This window comes from Betta splendens, chromosome 8 (genome assembly GCF_900634795.4).
Source record: "Betta splendens chromosome 8, fBetSpl5.4, whole genome shotgun sequence".
Lineage (NCBI taxonomy): Eukaryota > Metazoa > Chordata > Actinopteri > Anabantiformes > Osphronemidae > Betta > Betta splendens.
Window position 1 is genome coordinate 10,231,340 of NC_040888.2, and position 20,442 is coordinate 10,251,781.

A 20,442-nucleotide genomic window follows, 5' to 3' on the forward strand; every position below is an offset into this window, starting at 1 on the left:
GGTAAGCAGAGAACCTGTCTGAGCGTGTCAGGGAAAGCACGTCTCAGAAAGGTCTGCACTTTGAAATCAGCTGGACGGAGCAATTGTTCCGCGCAGGTCCCGTCGTCTGTCACAGTGAATGGACTCGAAGCTCCCTGAAACGGCAGGAACTCAGGCGCCGTCATGTAAAACACGGGCGCTGCTGAGCTGCGCTTCGCTCAGACGTTCGTCCCGATTGCTCTCCTGCAGAAGTCGCTACATGAGGGACGGTTGAGCGTCGGACGGGAAGAAGGGCCGATCCTTTCTCGACGCAGTCAAGCTGCTGCTTTAGTGAGAGTTTGGTGAAAGTACAACAAAATATCCCTGACATTTGATGCACTTTATTTTCCACAAACAGACTTCAAAAACGACAGCGTTACCTGGAGGGGGTCGAACGGACACAGTTGGACTCGATGCACAAAATAAAATCCGATATGTTGCGATGCGTTTTCCTTCCAATGCACTTGTGGTAGTAATGCTCACACGTGCATACACACACACACACACACGCTTGCACAATACTTCCGACAGTGTTAGAAAATCCCATCTGCAGCTCCCAGCGTTTGGTTCGAGCCATCACTCACCCAACTCAGTAGAATCCCATGCAGCAACTAGTTATGGGTTGAACTCTATGGCAACAGGAAGCAAACAGCGCCACTAACACATTCAGTCCTCGTGGCTGAGTATCAACACAGACACTCGTCCACCGTCCTCCTCCTCCTCCTCGCCGCCGCCGCAGCAGCGTCCTCTTGTTAGAGTGTTCTCGAGAAATTAATTCCTCCTCGACATCTGGCGGCACCCGGACGCCTCTCCGCGCTATCACAGCCTGGAGTCCCGAGGGTCAGTCCCATTCGCCATTATCGCAACACAAATTATGTAAACAGTTTAGAAAATATTCACAGAGGCAACAAAAAAAGAAAAGAATCCAAAGCATTTGCTTCCACATCGCAGTTTTTTTGTTTTTCCCCTCAGCGCAAAAAAATGAAAATATAAGGAAAAAAAACAACATTCGAACAATAAATAGATTTCTTCTGTTATATATTTCTGTGATTCTATATATGTGTGGATAAGAGTGGGTCTCTACATGAGCACGCAGCTCTTGGCCCGGTCCTTCCTCATGGCGGGGGCCGGGTCCATTTGCTCAGTCCGTCCCGGCAGCGGGGGCAGCGGCAGCTGTGAGACCCGCTTCAGGCCGCGGCGGGAGCTGCTGCGCTTCAGCTGCGGCGCCGGCGCCGGCGCCGGCTTGTGCGGCCGCCGCACCGACGCCAGCGTGGTGATGTGGAACACGTCCCGCACGCTGTTCTCCGACACCTTGGAGGTGCACTCCGCGTAGGCCACCGCCCCCATCTGCCGGGCGACGGCGCTTCCCTGCGGGGCGGAGACAAGGGGGGGTTAGAACTTCTGTTTACACAGCACGGGTTCTGAGCAGAGGTCAAAAGGTCATCACAGAAGAGGGGATCACAGAAGATGCTGCAGCTTTTGAACAACACAGCAGAGGAGGCGGTCCTGAGCCTGAGATGCTGATCTGCTCCCCATGATCTCACCACGTGTGGAGACAAATGGAGCTCATCCACGGGAGCCATGAATAATGCAGATGCTGTGACTCCTCGGCCTGTGGTAACAGGTTGGGAGCAGCGCTGCCAGTGCCGCTGTTTGGAGAAGCGCAGGACTCCTCCAGCACCGGAGCGCCCCCCCCCCCCCGTCCTGAGTAATGTTACAATACTCCCAGTTAATTGAGGTCGTAAATTGTTTGCTGGAGATCAAATCGGAGACAAATTCAATTCCAGAGTCCCTCGGCGTGTTTCATCGCCGCATTACAGTACAGCCTCGTCTCTTGTTTCGCGATCAGACCCTATTTGTACCGGATCAACACATGCGAAGCCTGTAACATATGCATATCCATGACCCGTGGAAGCGCAGCGGGAGCTTCTTATCCCCGGTGGACAAGGTCTGACTCTGATCTCGGCTCTGCGCCGAGCTTCGTTTAATAAGCAATGAAGTCCTGGTTATTAAGAATGGCACATTTATATTCAGGGGTGCGGCGGAAGGGGGGTGGGGAGGGGTTGTTATGACGCGGGGAAAAGCTGAGTCGGATCTTGGGCAGATTAGCGCGGAAACGTCCAAAGATCGCGTGGTCACTTTGCTGGGCGGCTCCTCGGCCGTGTTGGAATTCAATTTAAGATCAGTGGCCGGGGAACGACACGGGCTTTAGGATTAGAGCAGCTTCGGCCTCTGTGCGACACGCGTCAGAGGCACTAAAAGGAGCTGCCCCAGACCAGAATAGTTACTGAGAGGGTGCAAAACAAGCCCAACGCGGCGCTGGCAGCAAACAGTCCACCCAGAGATTTCACATCAACCCTGTGGTTTGACTCTGCATCCTCTGTTTATGTGTCTAATTTAAATGAATTGTCTGTTTTTGGTGCGTTTTGGAGGAGAAACAGGCTCTGTTGTTCTGAGGGCTTTTGTGTGGTGGTAAAAAAAAAACACCGCCCCTCCACTACAGTATTTGGATGTCCAACACCAGAGAACACGCTGAAAGCTGATTAAAATTCACAGATTTAGAACAGTTTATCACCCCCCCCCCCCCCCTCCTCCCCCCACGCTCCCTTGGCTTAGAGGTCATGGCGGCCGGCGATAAAAGGCCTCACTCATTCATCAACGTCCCTTTTCTATTCAGCCCGCATTTTGAAAATCCCTAAATCTGCATGAATATTTCATTTCAAAACGTCCCCAGACATAAACCTCTCCCGCCGCCCCGGTTTCCTCCGTTGCCCTTAGCTACGAGCAACCTTACATCGCGCGTCAGCAACTTTGGTCAGAAACGCCGACCCCAGCAACGTGTCCCAAGGGGCTCCGCTCTCATACTGCGCTGGCTGATTGAGCTGCGTGATCCCACTCCCACTCCCCCCATTTTGTGGGAGGCACAAAAAAAACCCACTGTCACTGAACTGCCCTCCACTTTCTGTTCTGTGTTTCCCCATCCTTCCTGCTTTCTGCATCACCCTCTCCCTCCTCTGTCTCCCACCACTCTCTCCCCCGACATCCATCGCGTGCTGGGGCTCACCTGCTCGTGGGTGACGGGGATGAGCCGCTGCTTGGACAGCTCCCGCAGGGTGTTGACGTCCGTCCTCATGTCTAGTTTGCAGCCCACCAGCACCACTTTGGCATTGGGACAGAACTCCTGTGTCTCTCCCTGCCACTGGAGAACCACAGAGAAATGGAGGAAGACAGCGCGTTTAGGTAAAACAAGTGGAAGAGGGGAGCATCCTGCCTGTATTTGCATTTGCATTCCTCTTTATAACACAATTAAAGATCACCACATATTTTTATTTCATGCCAGAGTAGTTGAGGGACCTGAGGTGTGTTTTACTTTGCTCACGGAGCCTCTGTCAACAAATCTATTTCGGGTTCTGTGGAGAAAAGGTTGAGCGCTGCCGTCTAAAACCACCCTGAGATTAAATGTCACTTCTGAAACGCGGCTGAAGCGACTCAGCACAATATGACAGCAGCCGACAGCCCCGCGATATTCCACCGGCCGTGCGCAGAATGCCAGCGTCCGTCCGTCTGTCGCGCTGAACGCAACCTTTTGACCTTTCCGGCCCATCCCCATTCAACCGGTAACGTCCATTCAAAGGCTGTGATTGTTGAATCCGCCCTCCTTCCCCATGTGTTGTCAACCAGCTACTTTTGTGTTTCCACGGTCTGATTACCGATGGTGATCCTCCAATGGGTTTCCCATGTGCTCAGCAGCAGGGGTCTGGGGTCGCAGAGGGACCCTGTGATTCACAGTAAACCCAAAATGCTTGACAGTAGCTCAGCTTCTCTCTGTTCACAGAGCAATTTGACGCCTGTGAGTTATTTGTGGGTTTAAAAAAAAAAAAAAAAGGTGTCTCGGGTTAGGTCCACAAAGTCTGTGAGGGCATTTTAGCAGCTCCCCTCAGACCACTAAACACGTCAACAGCCGGGCGTGGGAACGCGGCTCAAAGGCAAACACGCACACATGGCTTCAAGATGAGAGACTGGGAGGCCCAGACCGCTATACGTGACACATGAGCGTAAACAGGCCCAGATGCTCGGGCGGCTCTGCATTCAAGACGCCATCGCTGCTTCACGGCGTGCAGTCGGTGCAAAAACACGTAATGTGGCCGCACATCCGCCGCCGCCCTGTGTCACAACATCTGCAACTGCAGCCACCTTCTACATGTTAACTACCAGCATCTGGCCATCTGCTCCGCATAAAACACAGACTTCAGCTTCGAGAGCCTCTTTCCAGCTCTGTGGATCAGACTCGTAGCTGCAGCTCTTAGCGACGGCTGCCGTGGCTAATTTGCGTATCTGATATTCCTCTCAAACCCGCCCGGCAACAAAGAATCTCCTCCGATTCTTCACCCTGACCTTCTTTTCCTCAGAGGGACGCGGGTCAAGTATCCGTGGACGTTTTGATGAGATAAAGAATAGGAGGCGCTAACCTTTGTGCTCGTTTGCGCTATTGTTGAGCCACGAAAATGCGGCTGCCACAAGAGTTGGAGTGGATACAAGATTCTGGTCGGGGGTGGTGGGGGGGGGAGCGGGCTGGAAAGAAAAAACATTCAATTACAGAAATAGACCGACCTTCTTTATGACGCTGTCCAGAGTCTCTGGGCGGCTGATGTCGAAACAGATGAGCACCGCATCGGAATCGGGATACGCCAACGGCCTCACGTTGTCGTAATAAGACGAACCTGTGGACACAATCACACAAGAAGGTCATTCTGAGCAACTCCTGTGGAGATGCTTCCAACTGAATCCAACCCCGTGAGGTTCTCCATCCCAACCATATGCTGCCCTGTCAGCTGGCATGAAGGTCACAGATACATGGACGGCCCAGTGAAGCAGGAATCAGACGTCCACTTGAGGCCTGAACGCTCAGTCCTGCACGCTGCTCATGCAAATGAGTCTGGATCTTAACAGTCGTGGGCCTTTGTGTCTCCGGCTTCCCCACATCAGTGGCCTCCCTTTATCGCAGTGCTTCGCCAGGAATGTCGAGAGGTTACTCAGCGACGCACACACACTCCAATGTGAATTATCGGAGGCTGAGGACTTGTGCAACAATCCATAATCATCTTGAAACATCAGTGAATGCCAGCACAAAGGCCAAACTAAAGGTTGAACCCTTTAATCCTCTCCACTCATCCCTCTTCCTGTCTTTCTTGCAAATGCTCCTTGCTTAAAGTTTAACAGTTTCTGACTGCGCGACATTCACATGCACTTGCTTCCCCTTCTCCTGGCTTTTCATTTCTGCACCTTGATGGAGTCTGAAGGCAGAGCGGCGCCTCTGTACTTTCACAATCCACTCGGTGGCACGCCGCTCTCCTGCAGCTCTCATTAGAAGGCTTGTAAAAACGTCTGGGGCCTCTGGGTAATGCGGCGGTGGCTGTGGCTGTGGATGCAGGCATCCTCCATCCTGCCTCTCCTGGGACCTGGCACCGACCTGAACTCTTACATATTGACAGCAACACTACGGCTGCATAATGCGTGTCCTAAAACCTCAACCCATTTCACATTTATAAATTCTAGACGTGTGCAAACATACTGAAAACAGAACAAACTTCATCATCCCTTCACTGGCGTTCATTGTGCCGCATACCGATCCTGACACAACAGCAGCCAGTGTGTTGAAACGCTGCATGGCGTGCGTCCGTCCGTCCGTCACGTTCACTTCGCTAATGACGACCGCGGCCGCGACAATGGCTGCATGCAGCCGCCATTCAGCTCCCCGATGCCGACCTGCTCCCTCCCCGCTGAGAACAATGCAACGCGCTGACAGTCGCAGCATCACGAGCTGCACATTCAACATGGACGGGGTCTAGTTGACATTCAGTTCTCCACCCAAAACAACACCTGCGCTGCCCCCTGGCACATGCATTGTTTACAGTATATCAGCTCACAGCCTCATCTGTCTGCTGACCATGTACAGTAGACTCTAATATGATGAACTTCAGCATCAGCTGTAGTAAATTTTCTGTACAGCTTGTTCTTTGCTTCTGGCAGCAGGTGCATTCTTGACTCTAGAATGAAATATAACAGAAAATATAGTTATTGGGTTTTTATGGCCGCACTATTAATGCTGCACTGCTGAGAGCGCAGAAGACAGATACATTGCCAATCACGCAGATAAAGTCGAGAAAGGCGCGCGGCGTTTGACAGCGAGCTCCGATTGCTGCTGGTCACACATGAGCTGCCGTGGCTGCTGAAGTAAGTATCAGTGTGCAGCAGACGTGTGCTGAGGTTAGAGCTAGACGAGAGAGGAGCGCGTGGGAGGGGACAGAGGAGACTTCGACGCCGGAGCGGGGGCAAGGTGCAGGAGTAGGTGGTGATGAGAGGAGCGACGGGGGAATTACAGCAGGATCCGCATCCAGAGGCCGAGGCGCCGCGCGGAGGAGCTCGGTCGACTGAGGATGCAATCAGCCGCTGGAACGAGGCTGCTGGGATCGATCTGTCGATCCCAAAGATCGGCATGATCGTGGGGTCACGGTCGCAGGCCGGCGTTGCCACGGCGCAGCAGATTCTGAGCTGCTCTGCCCTGAGCGACAGCGAGGCTGCCTCAGCACTTTGGCAAAGTCAGGGGGGAAAAAAAAGGCCTCTGAGGAAGAGGAGAGAGGGAGGAATAAAGCGCTGTGTTTAAAAGGAGCAGAGCAGGCACAAATAAAAGCCAATCACCATAATGATGAAGAACACGAGGAGGAGGTGGAGATGGGAAAAAGGAGTTTTCTCCCAAGCAGAAAATAACGGATCACCTCCACTGCCTGAAACGCACTCACAGTAAAAAACAGTTATATCTAAGCAGAGGAAAGGAAGAGTGGGGGGGGGGGGGGGGGGGGGGGGGGGGGGGGGTCTGTGGGTGTTTGGGTAGGTAATGAAAGCCCTGGACCCGGCAGGACCGATCAAATAAAGAGCTATGAGAGCTCTGGCTTGGCGATTGGTAGAACTGGCCTGTGCCCATTGACTGTGAGGTGGAACAAAAGGTCAATTGAATTTCAGACAGAGGCAGGATGAGATAGATGGGGCAGGAGGGTGAGGGTGGGTGGGTGAGGGAGGGGGGGGGGGGGGGGCAGCCTGGCAGGAACCACCGAAGCCATCACGCCTGGCACGGAGCGGGACCCCGGCACGCCGAGCCAAGGGCATGCATAAAACATCCCTCCTCCAGCATTAGCATTAGCCCGATTTAGCGCCGGCGTCTTTCCGCCCGTCCGCCGCGCTAATTAGCGCTAAGCCGAGCCGAGGTGACAGATTTGGGAGGAGGGCGCTCCTCGCCAGCCGTCGGCCTGGCTTCATCAAAGGCCAGAATGATCCCGGAGGACGAGGCGCGCTACTTAGCGGAGCGCTAATGTACAGTAATAAGGCTCCAGGGTTTGTGGTATGACTTCATTCATGTCTCCCGTCCCCCGGCACGTCGGCTCCCCCCCAGAGACAATCTGTCTGAGACATGACAGCTCTCTATTCCATTGTCTGCTCATGCCTCTGGAGGGGGAGTCTCCAAGCCGTCCAGTCTTTAGTGCTAATTTGTAAAAAGACAGCAGGACTTTGTGTCCGTCTTTATACGTTTCAAACCGTCGTGATTAAGCAGGAGAAGCCTAATCGTTGCCTCAAGTCTCGTATGTGTTCATGCACATACGGCAGCTTGTCCGCGGCCGCTAACAGACTCATAGCTCCACTGTGCGGACACTGGCGCATGAGGCCAAATCAGCGGGTCAATGGAAACGGTTATTTTGAACGACCCCAGAAACAAGCCGGCTCGTCCTCCCACCGCGCCTTCGAAGCTAAAGCAAAACATTTAGACGTGTGGACGAGTATCGTAGCAACCTGGAGGGATGCAAATGGCTTCATTGTGAAGCCCTGAAAGGAAGAAAGGGGGAAAAGAGCAGGAAAGCGAGGGGATCGTGGAGGCTAATGACTTTGGTACACTGACAATTAGAGGTAACTAAAAGGAGAGGAGAGGCAGGCACCGAGCACACTATTTATTGGTGAAGGTCCGGCCTGTGCTGTGAACTGTGATGGCTTCCTTCAGTCGGGGCTTCCACTCAAACCGAGATAAACAGAGACTGAAGCAAAGACACGTCCTTTGAATCTGCGCTCTACTAAAGGCAGCCTGTGTTTTATTATGGGAAGGTAGCAGCCTCATTTTACCTCATGCTGCCAATGACCTTATTCACATGGCAGGGATTTTGTTAAGTAGGTAATTACCCTTCAGGTGTAATTATGTACCTCAGATTGGTATAAAATTTATTTATATAATAAACCTGTCGCTTGCATTTGAATGCAGGCCTTAAAATAAAGTCATACTGAGTCTAGAAGCCATAACGAGTCTGACGTTTCTGCTGAATTTAGAGTTCATAGCATCAGTGTGGTGAGGCATTTAGGGACAGTTCAGAATGTAGTTCATCTGGGTTTTGAAAGCCATCAACCCCCAAAAGACTAAACTCAGACCAAACCAATATAGGCCAATAGATTCAATAGAATCGGGAGCTTCTTTAACTGGTTAGATGAGACAGTATCTCATTGTGTCTGGAGAAACCAGACACAATGACCAACAGCTGATGAGCTGTAAACGCCGCTCGGCACAGAAAAGCCTTTTTGGTGAAAGGATGAGCAAACACGCATTTAATTCCTTGCAAGTGTGAACAATTAATGCTGACAACTGTGACTGGTTGCATATTAATGCAGGCGGCTTAGTAGATTTTATTGTGATTCAGTTTTGGTTGGAGTTTGCATAATCTGGCCTTGTTTTCTGCTCACATGCTGCATAAATCGACACAACGCTGGGATTTCAGATTTAAGTTAGTAAATGAAGATTTGCTTAAAGATTTTAACTTCAAGCTCTTTTATCTGTTTATATTTGGGCCAGTTCTATTCTCTTCTATTTCTTGATCTGAATGCATGGTGGCTTCTTTTATTTTGGCTGTAACATTCATCAAGTACAGCTGTCTTCTATACAACCATCCAGTTCATATACATAGAGATGCAATAGCTCTGACCAATTTTAAATAAAATAACTTTAGCAGAATTTCCATTTGCTGAATAATTGTGAGGATTAATGAAACAATGGTGGGAAATGATTCATGAGACAGATTTTCATTAACTACCTTCGTATCTGAGGTGAAATCATTCAGCTGCATTTTGTTTACTTCTTACTTTGGTACAGAATAATTATAAAGAAAAGTCCTGTGTCTCAGAGAGCAAAAATTTATGAAACAGAAATGAACAGGAAATGCCGTGTTTCCTAAGATGAAAGTGAGGCACTGACACCACAGATGTGTGTAAATGTGTCCAGTTACCATTTTCGTTCTCACTGAAATTGCAGCTTTCAGATTTCAGATTTGGTGCAATATTCCAAATGGCAAGAAAGAGTCCAGAGTCAGAAAATAGATTTCCTACAGTAGACGTGAGATCGTCCACAGTGTGAGAATCAAACCTGGCTGCTCATTCAGGCTGACATATACTGTATATATAAACCATGCATGCATGCACGGATCTGTGATGGAGATGGATCTGTCGAGTTTACAAAGGCGTTATCACACTGACGGGACGGTGGAGGTGACGCGGGGTTAAATGGCCATTAACCTTCCGCGTCTGCAGCTTTCGCACGGGGGCTATTGATCAAAGTCCCACCGGGGGACGTTGAGCCTTTGAAGGGCGTCGAGCGCCTTCCGCAGATCCGCTCTGAGCTCTGCTGCAGCATTAAGAGGCACCGACACCTGGGGGAGAGTAGAATTACTGTGTCCAGGAAGTCATTGTGGCCCTGAACGCAACACGGCAGTGTGTAATACACTCATCACTGGTGGCAGCTGTTACATTTTTGATCATCTAAAGGGGGAATCCATTCAAATAAGAGTGGAGCGTGAACGCCCTGGTGTCCACCTCCCACACGCCCCAGGGTGAAGGAGACGGCGCTCGCCCCCAGCCTCGCTTTAATAATCACACACTCCCATTCCTCCGCATTCCTTCTGATGTTTGATCTAAAACGTCGGCTCGCGCTGTTCTTTTTCCTTTCAAACCTCACTCGGCTTCTTTTGCAGCTCGTTCGCGTGTCTGCTGTGTTTTGTCCACCCCCCCCCCCCTCAAACCCAGATCACATGCGATGTGCCGTGTCAGGCTGCCGGGGGTGATGCTCCTGATTCCTGGTGGACGTTATAATGTAAACTGCACCTGCTGTGTGCCGGCAGGAGGACGTGCGTCTGTGGACGACTGCTGTCTGTGCACAGAGGGATCACGCGCAACCTGCTTTCCTGTGTTGCCGGGTTTCGAGCCCGGCGCCTCTCCGCAACCGCAACGGCTGAATCTCATCAAAACAGCAACAGCGGCCGACAGTTTGGACAGGATTTACTGAAAAACAAGACAGGAGCTAGTTAAAGAAGACCAGATGCCGACTGGAGGCTTATTTGTTCTCTACACAACCTCTTTTGCCGTTCAAACCCCAGCTGGATCGCACAAAACCAACACATACAACACAGTCGTTTTTGCTTTGTTTGTTTTTGTCTGGTTGCTGAAATGGAACGTACTGTATGAAAGCAGAACCTCAGAGGGGGGTGGGGGTGTTGGGGGGGTGGGACTGGTGCTGTTTTAAGAATATATGGTTTCACTGATCAGACCAGACAAAGGCATCAGGACTCCCTGTGTCCCATGTGCTGGACAGAGGAGCTCCTGTTCTGGATTAAAGGAAAGTTCCACTATTTTATACTGTAAGTATAATAATCATTATACAAGCATCTTGTTTAACGACGATCAGAGCATTGTCAGAATGTTCTGAAAGCATGTGGTGTATAGAAGTTGATCAAGGGAAAATCCTACTTCTATGTAGTGCATGAAGCTGCAGTGAGGTTTCTATAAGTGTCAACTGTCTTTGTGGAAGGTTTGCTGCCTGTGTTGAGCTCCAGCTCTTCGAGCAACGCCGGGTTCTGCTCTGACATACCGTCATCCTACCCTTCACATCGCATTCAGATCCATCCTTTCTATTCCTTCTCACCCGCACAACAAGATCACATTCTTCATTTCCACTTCTACACATCTTTCAATCTCACACTGCGCGGGGCCCCCTTTTCAAAATCTCTGCTCCCGCTCAGGGATTTTCATTAGGACTTGTAATAACACAGGCTGCCGCCTCTCCGTCCACCGGTGTGTGTCTGATATGAAAGGAGAGGTAAGAGTGTTCAAGCGGGTTCGGGAGTGGAAAAGGACATCCTCCGCTTCATCGACTTGGCTTCCTCCAGTGCATAACCATGCAGACACGTCTGTATCATGGCGCTATCCGTCCCCTGTCCCACTCAGCGGGCCCTCGGGGAGCCGCCAGGGAGACGCGCCGCGGCTCCAAGTGCAATCTCACTTCCACCAAAGCGGTGGCGGCGGCGGCGAGGGGCAGAGCGCCTCCGATCTTGTTTATAAATAAAGTCATCCATAAATGATGGGATCTGTCGAGTGTGTGAGAGCGAGGTGCAGACGGGGGAGGAGGCATGGAAGTGGAAGACGGATCCCTTTGCGCTCAGATGGGTTTCAGACACGCGCTCAGAGGGTTCTGCCCCCGTGGCGTCGCAGCTGCGGCGACATGCTAATCGTTAGCGTGCTGTGCCTTTGAGCCGCACTGGCTCTGATACAGCCCCCAGCCCCCCCCCACTTGACCTTACCCTGTCTGACCGACCACTCACCTGTTCTCACTTTGAATTCAGTGGTTCTACTGTACATCACCCTCCTTTGCCCTCTGGATGCTGATCCTGTGCTCCACCTGTCCTCTTCCGTTTGCTTCCCACCGTCGACCGTATTCACACTTCAGCTAAACTCGAGCCGCCCTTTCATCTGTTTGTGTCCGAGTCGTGCTTTTGGGCCCTCGTCCGCCTTTACCGGGCTATTACAGCAAGTTATTCGGGAGAGCAGAACCGGTCAGAGTGACCGTTTGAAGTGGGCTGATCAAAGCCCAAAGCCATCGCAGCCACAAAGGTTCTGTTGCATTCAGCGGAGGAAGTGGACCGAGAGAGAACACAGGATGGATTTCCTGTCTGCTCAGTAACTAGCCAACAGTGTAACAGAGACAGAGTTAAGACGTAGAACGAGGTGGTACTTTATTCAAGTTATGACTACTCAATGTCTTAACACATGCGACCTTCTAGCTCCAGGGATCAATAACTTTCTTTCACTTGTGAAAACAAATTCCTTTACATCCAAAGTTGCACAATTAAAGCAGGTCCTCCAGTTTCCTGACACAACGGACCAAGAACTGCTTTCAATCCCTACAGGGCCATGTAATTTTGCTGTATGTATGTAGATGAGCGTTTTGCATGAACAAGTCCTCTGCAGTGCTGTAAAAGTGTGACACAGTTGGCATTTGTTTGCCTGCTTCCCCGTGGACCCGAGTGGGTCAGGTCCCCAGGGCGCCACAGACAGCACAAAGCCTGGGAGGGTGAGGTGGGGTGGAGTGTGTGTGTGTGTGTGTTGGGGGGGCACAGATGCACCCTTATCCTTCTGTCGGGTCCTTCTGTCCCTTTTCCCACTACGACCCACTGAGCTTGCTGCTCCTGGGGCAGCCCCACGCACGCGCACGCGCGCACGCGCACACACACACACACACACACACACACACACACACACACACACACACACACACACACACACACACACACACACACACACACACACACACACACACACACACACACACGCTGCCGTGCCTCCACTCGCCTCCACTCCTCAGTCCTATCGGCCAAGGCAGCTGCTGCACTCTCCAGCCTCATTGTGCCCCAGCTCCCGCTCCAGGACCCTCATCATCCCCCATCGCCCCTCTGGTCAGCTGAGTTAACGGGTCAGAGCTGTAGTAATTCCCTGACATTGTCCTGTTCAGTGCAACGCTTGCCCTTACACACACATACACACACACACACACAGGTTAACAAGTGTGCATTGTTGCTCTTCATATCCTCGAGGCTGAACAACTTTGCTGAATGCATTCCTTAATCAAAATGTATCTGCATTAGTCATTTTTATCTTTTTAACTGTACATGCTGAAAGAAAATATGCCAATTACGGATAATGATCACTAATTTAACCTATAATTTTTTCTATATGTTCCGTTGTAATGCCTTTTATTCTCACCTCCTCACTTCCTCTTTCCTTCTTTGCTAATTTAAGTTCCCTTTCTTAGCAGCATGGTTTGGTGCGATAAGCCACGTAACGCGAGTCAGTGTCGACTCAAAGCCAAGTCGTCCTTTTCTTTGCATCCAACCAAAAGTCGGCTTTTAATTCTGTCCAGTGAATGTGCAGTGATTATTCAAATGGCTCGGTAACTAATTGAGAGTCAAACACTGGGCGGTCTATCAGCAGTGTGCAGCGTGGACATGCTATTTAAGCAGATTATACACCGGTGCGTGGCCCTCGGTGTTGGGATGACAACGCATGGAGGTGGAGCAGAGGAATCTCATGTCGACGCTGCGCCCAGGGTCACGTTTATCACATTTACAGGCCCGCGGATAAGAGAGGCGCTTATTGTTTATGGGTGGAGGGGCCGGAGAGTCGACAGAGCGGCGGTGAGAGGTGCAGGTGGAAGGTTGCACTCGCTTCTGTGTGTGTGTGTGTGTGTGTGTGTGTGTGTGTGTGTGTGTGTCACTGAGTGGAGTAGGTTCTGCGGTAATTACAGACTGTGAGTTCCAGTCGGAGTGACTGCCTTCCACTCAGCACTTCTTTCCCCCCGTTGGTTAACATGACCTCTGACCTCAACACAGTGCTCAGCACGACCCCAACCAATGCACTCCCACAGACGCTCAGTGGGAAACTACAGTAATAGAAGGAAAATTGATCACATAGGTTGGAGCTGCAGCTGCTGGGTTCCTCAAGGACCATTACATCCAGAGGTGCAGCCCTGGTCACGAGACTTATTATTGAATCTATTAAGAGCCGTCTGCAGAGAGGAAATAGATGGAGGTGGAAATGCTCAAAAGAGAAAGGTGGTTGGTTCCTCTCTGCCAAAATAATTATATAGTCGTTACGAGGTATCCATGCGTCTGTATGTCTGCAAGCTCGCTCCCACTTATTTGCATTCATGTGCGACTGTGTTTAGTGAGCCGTAAAATACACGTTGGGTCTTATTTAGGGGTAAACACGGACATTTACAGCTGTTACAAGTGGCCATTAAAATTAAGCAGAGGCCATTACAATGAAAGTAGATGTTCAAGTGACAGAACACGGTTAGAATCATTCATGAAGTCGGTAAAAGCCTCGTCTGACAGGTAATTGCCTCTTTTCTTTACCTGATTACAAACTGAGTATATATATATATATATATATATATATATATATATATATATATATATATATATATATATATATATATATATATATATATATATATTGTTTTGGTTGGACGACTACAACAGATGTAATTTTTAAATTTGGTCAAATACAAAGAAGTATTTCACCAACATTGCACTACCTTTTGTTTACCCATTAGCCCAAACTGTCATGCAGACACTCATGAGTGTGTTGGAGGAGCCTTCCAGCCTGTGCATCGTCAAAACAGGTTCCATTCATGCAGTCATTGCCCCGTTCTGGTTAAGCAAAGCGCAGCCATTCAGGTCTTTCAAGCTTTCGTGCGTCCAAACAGGCACGTGACCGTCGTTTGAAAGGGTGTCGTCATCCTCATCCTCCAGGATGCTGACGAAAATAAAGGACACAAGGTGAGTTTACAGTCGGCGGTCGAATCCGCAATCGGATTCTCCGGCTGGAAACTGTTCACAGCGAAGTGAAAGAGAAGAAGAATGTTGGTTTTAATCATTTAACACTGGCTCCTGCATTACAGCGATGAATCAGTGAGGCCAAGCAGGCCGGCAGTGCGGATAATGCTATCTCCTGCCATCAGCCTGCTCGTGCTGGGGGGCCTCTCCCAGCATCTCCCAGCCTTAGCGGACCACGGGCCGGCGAGCACAGCGGGACGTGTTGGTTTTATTTCCTCTCCCTGTTTTAGCTGTACTTCAGCCGCTCGCTATTAAAGATTAATCAAGCAGAAAGCGTCGAGGGACGGAGAGCCCCCCGTGCACTCAGCATGTTTTCACAGGCCCGCCGATGCCCCACTGGTCCAGTGGGCCGAGAAAGCGGAGCATAAAGACGCCAGGAATGTTGGAAATTCTGCCCGAGAGGAGGGAAAGGGGCGGACTTTGAGCCGGAGCGGGCCGGTTCAGCGGTTGTCGTCTCGCGTCAAACCTCAAATCACACCTCTGAGTGTGACGGCAGCCGGACTGGGAGCGGAATCACAGCTAAACATTGGAGACATAGCTGAAATGCATGCGAGTGCTAATCTGTGACATTTCAAGCAAACAGCCTTCCGACGCTAACGGTGCAGCACAACAACGCTTCCAGCTGCGGCCGGCTGATGAAAGCTCTTGTGTTTGTTGCCGTGACCACCTGGCGTCAGACAGCAAGTGGCGGCGTTTCATGTTCCCACCGCACATTGTCTGGGAATAAACGGAGGCAGGGCCGGGCGGTTAGAGTGGGAAGGCCCATCAAAAGAGGCTCAAAGTCCATCCGCGGAGTTTCCACAGCGAGAGCTCCCAGGACGGGAACCGATGGGCGCGCGGTTTCAAGGACGGGGGACGTCAGCGAAGGCAGAAACAAACACGGGATTCCTGCGGGCTCCGAAACGCACTGTGGCATGACTGAAGGGGATCTGGGGTTCCTGTGATGTTGTGAGAACCGGGTCAGGAGTTAGAGAGGAGAAAGCCAGTCTGAGTGTGACGCTAAGGTTAGAGGGGATCCTTCCCATACTGGGAAGCCTCAGACTGGCTGACGACCAGTGGCTCTCATCACTAATGGTCCTTGGACCAGTTCTGACCAGGCCACTAAGAGTCAAGTTTGCTGCAAACGTCAATTACTACACAAACATACGGCGACAGACGGCACCACGTTTACCCGTGTAGAACAGACTCACACAGCGTTTTTCCTCATTTGAATTCGATTCAGTCACTTTCTAATTGTCTTAATTCTCCAGATGGTCCGGGCTGAACGTGGGGCAGAATACAAAGCACGGCTGAAAGTTGCCCTCTGGCTCCCGAAAGGCCCCCGTTTGTGGTCACATTCAACCACAAACACACAGGCTTCACTTAGAGGAACCTCGGCCTGTTCTCGGCGGCCCTGCGAGAACCGGCCCTCGGAACCAACCGCACTCAAGTGGATCTAAGCTAATCAGCGTTCAGCTCTCATGTTGCGACAATGAACCCTGGTAGGGTTTCTGATGGTTCACACGTGGACACGCCGGCGGTAGCGGGAAATTAAGAGCCAGACATTATTTAAACACGAGAGCGAATACGTTGTGGTCGGGAATTCAACCGCTGCACATCTGGGGGAGCGCACGTGGAGGACTGACTCATGAATGTCATGTCAGACTGTAGTCGTCCACTGCACTGTAAGTCTGCTACCACAAAGTGCCACAGTGAAACCCATTTGCATGTCCTTTCAAAATAAAAGGAACCAAAATGCTCAGTGACTTACTGGTAGGTCGCGTCGGGGCCTTTTTGTTAGAGGCGGTTACTTTTGTTAAAAGCTAAATGGAAACAGAGTAAAGCTCTGCCTGAGCACAATGACCATTAGAGACTCCTCCAACGCCGCTTCTTTGTTCTCTTAAAAGGTCAGCATTGTAAGGAAAGTTTTAAAGCGTCCCACAGGTCAAAGTTCATTAAGGTTCAACTCTATGACAAACGATGTCACGCGTTCACTTCCCCTCCGGTCGAGCGGATCCACAGATCACAGCGATTCCGCCGAGCTAAATGGATTTCACTGTGGAATCTCGTTCGTTATAAGTGATGGTGTGGCCGAGCCCTAAGAACCACCGGAAAAATAAAACGCGGCTAGAAAATGGGAGTTGAAAAGGGAGATGGATGAAGCAATAAAAAAAAAATCTGATTCTCAAAGAGAAACGATGGGAGACGGGCGATTTTCCTCAGATGAAAGCCTTTTTCATCTAAGTGTGAGCCAATTATTTTTCTTGTTGAACGAAAATATGAACATCTGTGTTTGCTGTGAATCAGTGAATAATGGCACACACACGCACACACACACACACACACACACTCGCCCTGTGGGCTGGGTGACGTCATGTTTGTGGGGTGGGCGGCTCCTGGCTCAGAGCTGAAGACGAACGCAGCCAGAGGCGCTTCAGGACTTTAAAGACGGACAGAAGCTCAACATCGATCATTAGGCCGCTACAGTGGAGTGATAAGAAACTCTTTAATGTGGCCCGGAGCCGCGGACGACCTGGACCCCCGACCAACAGGCTGGGGCACATTTAGTATCTGGGCTGACGAGGTTCCAGAAAAACAGCATTCCTTCACTAACTGCCCAAATAGCAGAGCAACACTGGATCCTGTCTCGTACGCTGGATTTTTGGGTTTGGGAATGTTTACAGTGGAAGGGGAACGTTCCCCCGGGAGAAGCCAGCGCTCCGATGGCCTGACTGCAGCGGTGGCAGCAGCCTGTGACCTGAGATGACTGATGAGATGCAGATGCCAGGGGAGCTCAGGGCACTGAATCCATCCTCGGCGACAGCGACGAAAGGGGAACGTGACTCTCTGAAGTTCGACTGGCGAAAAATGCGTCCGCGGCAGCTCATTCACACACACATTCACACGGTTGTTTAACAGCAATACATGGATGATAGGTTTTCAACTGAGCTTCCTGGTTTCAGCAACGCACTCAGGGTATGAAAACAACATTAACATCATGACGTCGCTGTTCTGCTTAGTTTAAATAGGAATGAATAAAACTGAAAGGGCTGAATTACTTTCAAGGTGACAGAAGGCTCCGTAGGTGTAAACACGCCTATGTTAATACAATTACTACTCAGCTAATAAGGAAAGCTCACAAACGGCCTCACATCTGGCCCAGTATCAGTAAATCAGCCACTGATCGACCGTTTAAAGTACTCGGGCACATCCTGTCTCTATTAGCAGCACCCACAGCAGCCGGCCCGACCAGAGCATGGGAAGGGGGGGGGGGGTGAGCACAACCGGCTCCAAAGACAACAATCCCACAGAGCACATGGCACGAAAAACAAATTATACATATCTATATAGGACAAATATACGGGGTCAAAGAGCTGACAGCTGGAGGTTGGGAGCGGGGAGCGAGAGGTCCTCCCACGGTCACGGCCGGGGCCAGACGCTGCAGCGTGATGGGAAGGGGTCGATTCAGCGTCATCCCCGTGGGCAGAGACGGGAAGCCGTCTTACCTGACGTGTCCCACATGTTCAGCTCGATCCGGTGCTTGTCGATCTCAAAGCTGGCGGTGTAGTTTTCGAACACAGTGGGCGCGTAGTTCTGGAAGGAAGGCATTCGGTTTAGTCACGAGGGAGGAGGACGCGTTTACACGAGCGCGGGCTTCGTAATTAATTGGAACGACGCGTGACGAGCTAAAGTTTCATGACCTTCACTGCAGACACAGTTCGAATAAGCAATTAACTCAATTATTATGCGTTAGAACACAATAAACTCCGACCGCTCAGTATAATTCAGACATTACAGGAGCGTCGCGTCGGCTGACAGGTGTTAATCGCTCCGTCCCCACCTGCGCCGAAGTTGCGCAGGTTCCGCAAAGCGAGGCGCTAAGTTCGTCCCCGCAGACCTACCTCCGGGTAACAGTCCTTGGCGAAGACGTGGAGCAGCGCAGTCTTCCCACACTGCGTGTCGCCGACCACCACGATCTTGCAGCGGCTGCCCAGGCTGTCCATGGCTCTCTCAGAGGTGTGTTCTCGACGCGGGGACGGCTCGCGCATCCGTCCAGCATCCAGACTCGACGCTCCGTGGAATCGAGGAGTGGACAGAAAGGGGGGGGGGGGGTCGAACGCGTGCACCGAGCCGGTGCGTCCCGTCCTGCGCAGCCTCTCCGCTCAGACGCGCAGCCCTCGGGTCCCGGCGACACAGTGCGAGCGGCTGATCGCTGCCTGGAGCTCGGGCAGGGCGCGCGCGCGAGCCCTCGCTGGGAACTGTGGCACGCTCTTCACTGGCCACGCCTTCCGTGTTCACGCCTGAGACATCAGTCAGGAAACAGACCTAAACTCTATGTCTCTTCTGTTTGCTGTCGTCAGTCTCTTCATAATGGCAGACTGACCATTGTTAATGTGGGGTTCACAGACAACGAAGCTGCTTTATTGGTCCTTATATTTTTTCTATAATCTAATGTAAGGGATGGAAGGGGACGTCCCTTCCATTGATTTCATTAGGGAACATTGCTTCATGGCAAGTTAAGGGTCTCTCACTTAATGGAAAACACTGACTGAATACGGTTTTTGCACCAAGAGTCAACTCAGCGGCTTAATAAGAGAATCAATATAACTGACAAGTGAGATAGTTAATAAACTGACAGCAGCGTGAATAAACCACATGTTAGGGGTTTTATTATTACATTAACATTTATTATGCAGCCTTGAATGCCTCCATTAAATGCTCAGCAGGGGAGTTGATATTTAAAATGTTTGTGAGGAACTTTATTTAAAAAAAAAAATATCGTCTTCCATTGAGAGACTGAATCTAAACTCTACTTAGCTTGAATCTGTCCAGAAGGTTTTGTTTGTAAATCATACAATCTCAGTAATTTGTTGTTAATTTGTTTGTTTTATATTCACTGACTGTAAACACTCATTTTCTCTCCACCTCCTCATATTACGCCTGTTGATGTAGTGCCAACATAACCTTTTAATGGAGATGCATAAATGCACCGTGCCTGGATAAAGTGGTCCATCACGTTAAGTAGTTCGATGTGACGGAGATGTCTTTATGGGTCTCATCGCCTTGAATTTAACAGATCTTCCTGGCAACGGTCCCACAGAGGAGCTATTGGATTTGTGAATGAAATAATTGAAGGATGGCGAACCACGTGCCAGAACAGGTCAGCAATGTGGAGTCATGGTCTGTGCCCTGAAGTCCAACACTGCCTCCTGCTGGACACACAGCAACAAATCGCGTCAAGTCATGAGGCGGATGGAGGAAACAACTTGGACGACCTGCAAATACAAATGACCCGCAGCAGAACCAGTCGTTTGGCAGCTTTGGGATCTCGTTTTGCTTATGTTTTGTTTACTCTGTATAACGTTCAATAGTTGCAACTGGGACATATGGAAATTTCCCTCCACACGTTTGAATCCTGCAGCTGGTTGGGATCAGCATCCCATGGTCTCCTGTTTGTTAGGAGACAGATCTTGCACTGTAAATATATTAGCTCGTGCATTTTTAATTATTGCAATGACTTCACTTAACTACTCAGTTTGATTTGAAAGAATGCACATTTGATTGGGAAGAATGCAAACATGCACACCCAGTAAATCCTCAGCACATACAAACCTTGCTTGGATGATGAGATTGGCTTCTGCAGATACATTTGTCAAACGACTGTTTTGATTTATAGCGGCAGCCTCTGGACCTT

The 20,442-nt window shown here is 50.5% G+C and overlaps 1 protein-coding gene across 1 annotated transcript; it reads right to left on the bottom strand.

The window, feature by feature from the left end:
• Positions 1-343: 343 nt before the first annotated feature.
• rnd2 (Rho family GTPase 2) lies at positions 344-19,041 on the bottom strand. Its single transcript, XM_029157928.3, has 5 exons — positions 18,650-19,041; positions 18,254-18,341; positions 4,630-4,739; positions 3,083-3,217; positions 344-1,386 (listed from the first exon to the last, which is right to left on the bottom strand). Exons 1-5 carry the CDS (start codon positions 18,794-18,796, stop codon positions 1,099-1,101), a joined length of 768 nt encoding a protein of 255 aa, XP_029013761.1. The 5' UTR covers positions 18,797-19,041; the 3' UTR covers positions 344-1,098.
• Positions 19,042-20,442: the final 1,401 nt, after the last annotated feature.

Coding starts and splice junctions, on each gene's coding strand:
- rnd2 (XM_029157928.3), bottom strand. CDS start 18,796: ATGCGCGAGCCGTCCCCGCGTCGAGAACACACCTCTGAGAGAGCCATG. Junction 4,740..18,253: donor GAACATGTGGGACACGTCAG/GTAAGACGGCTT, acceptor TTGTGTCCACAG/GTTCGTCTTATTACGACAAC. Junction 3,218..4,629: donor TGGACAGCGTCATAAAGAAG/GTCGGTCTATTT, acceptor GTGGTTCTCCAG/TGGCAGGGAGAGACACAGGA.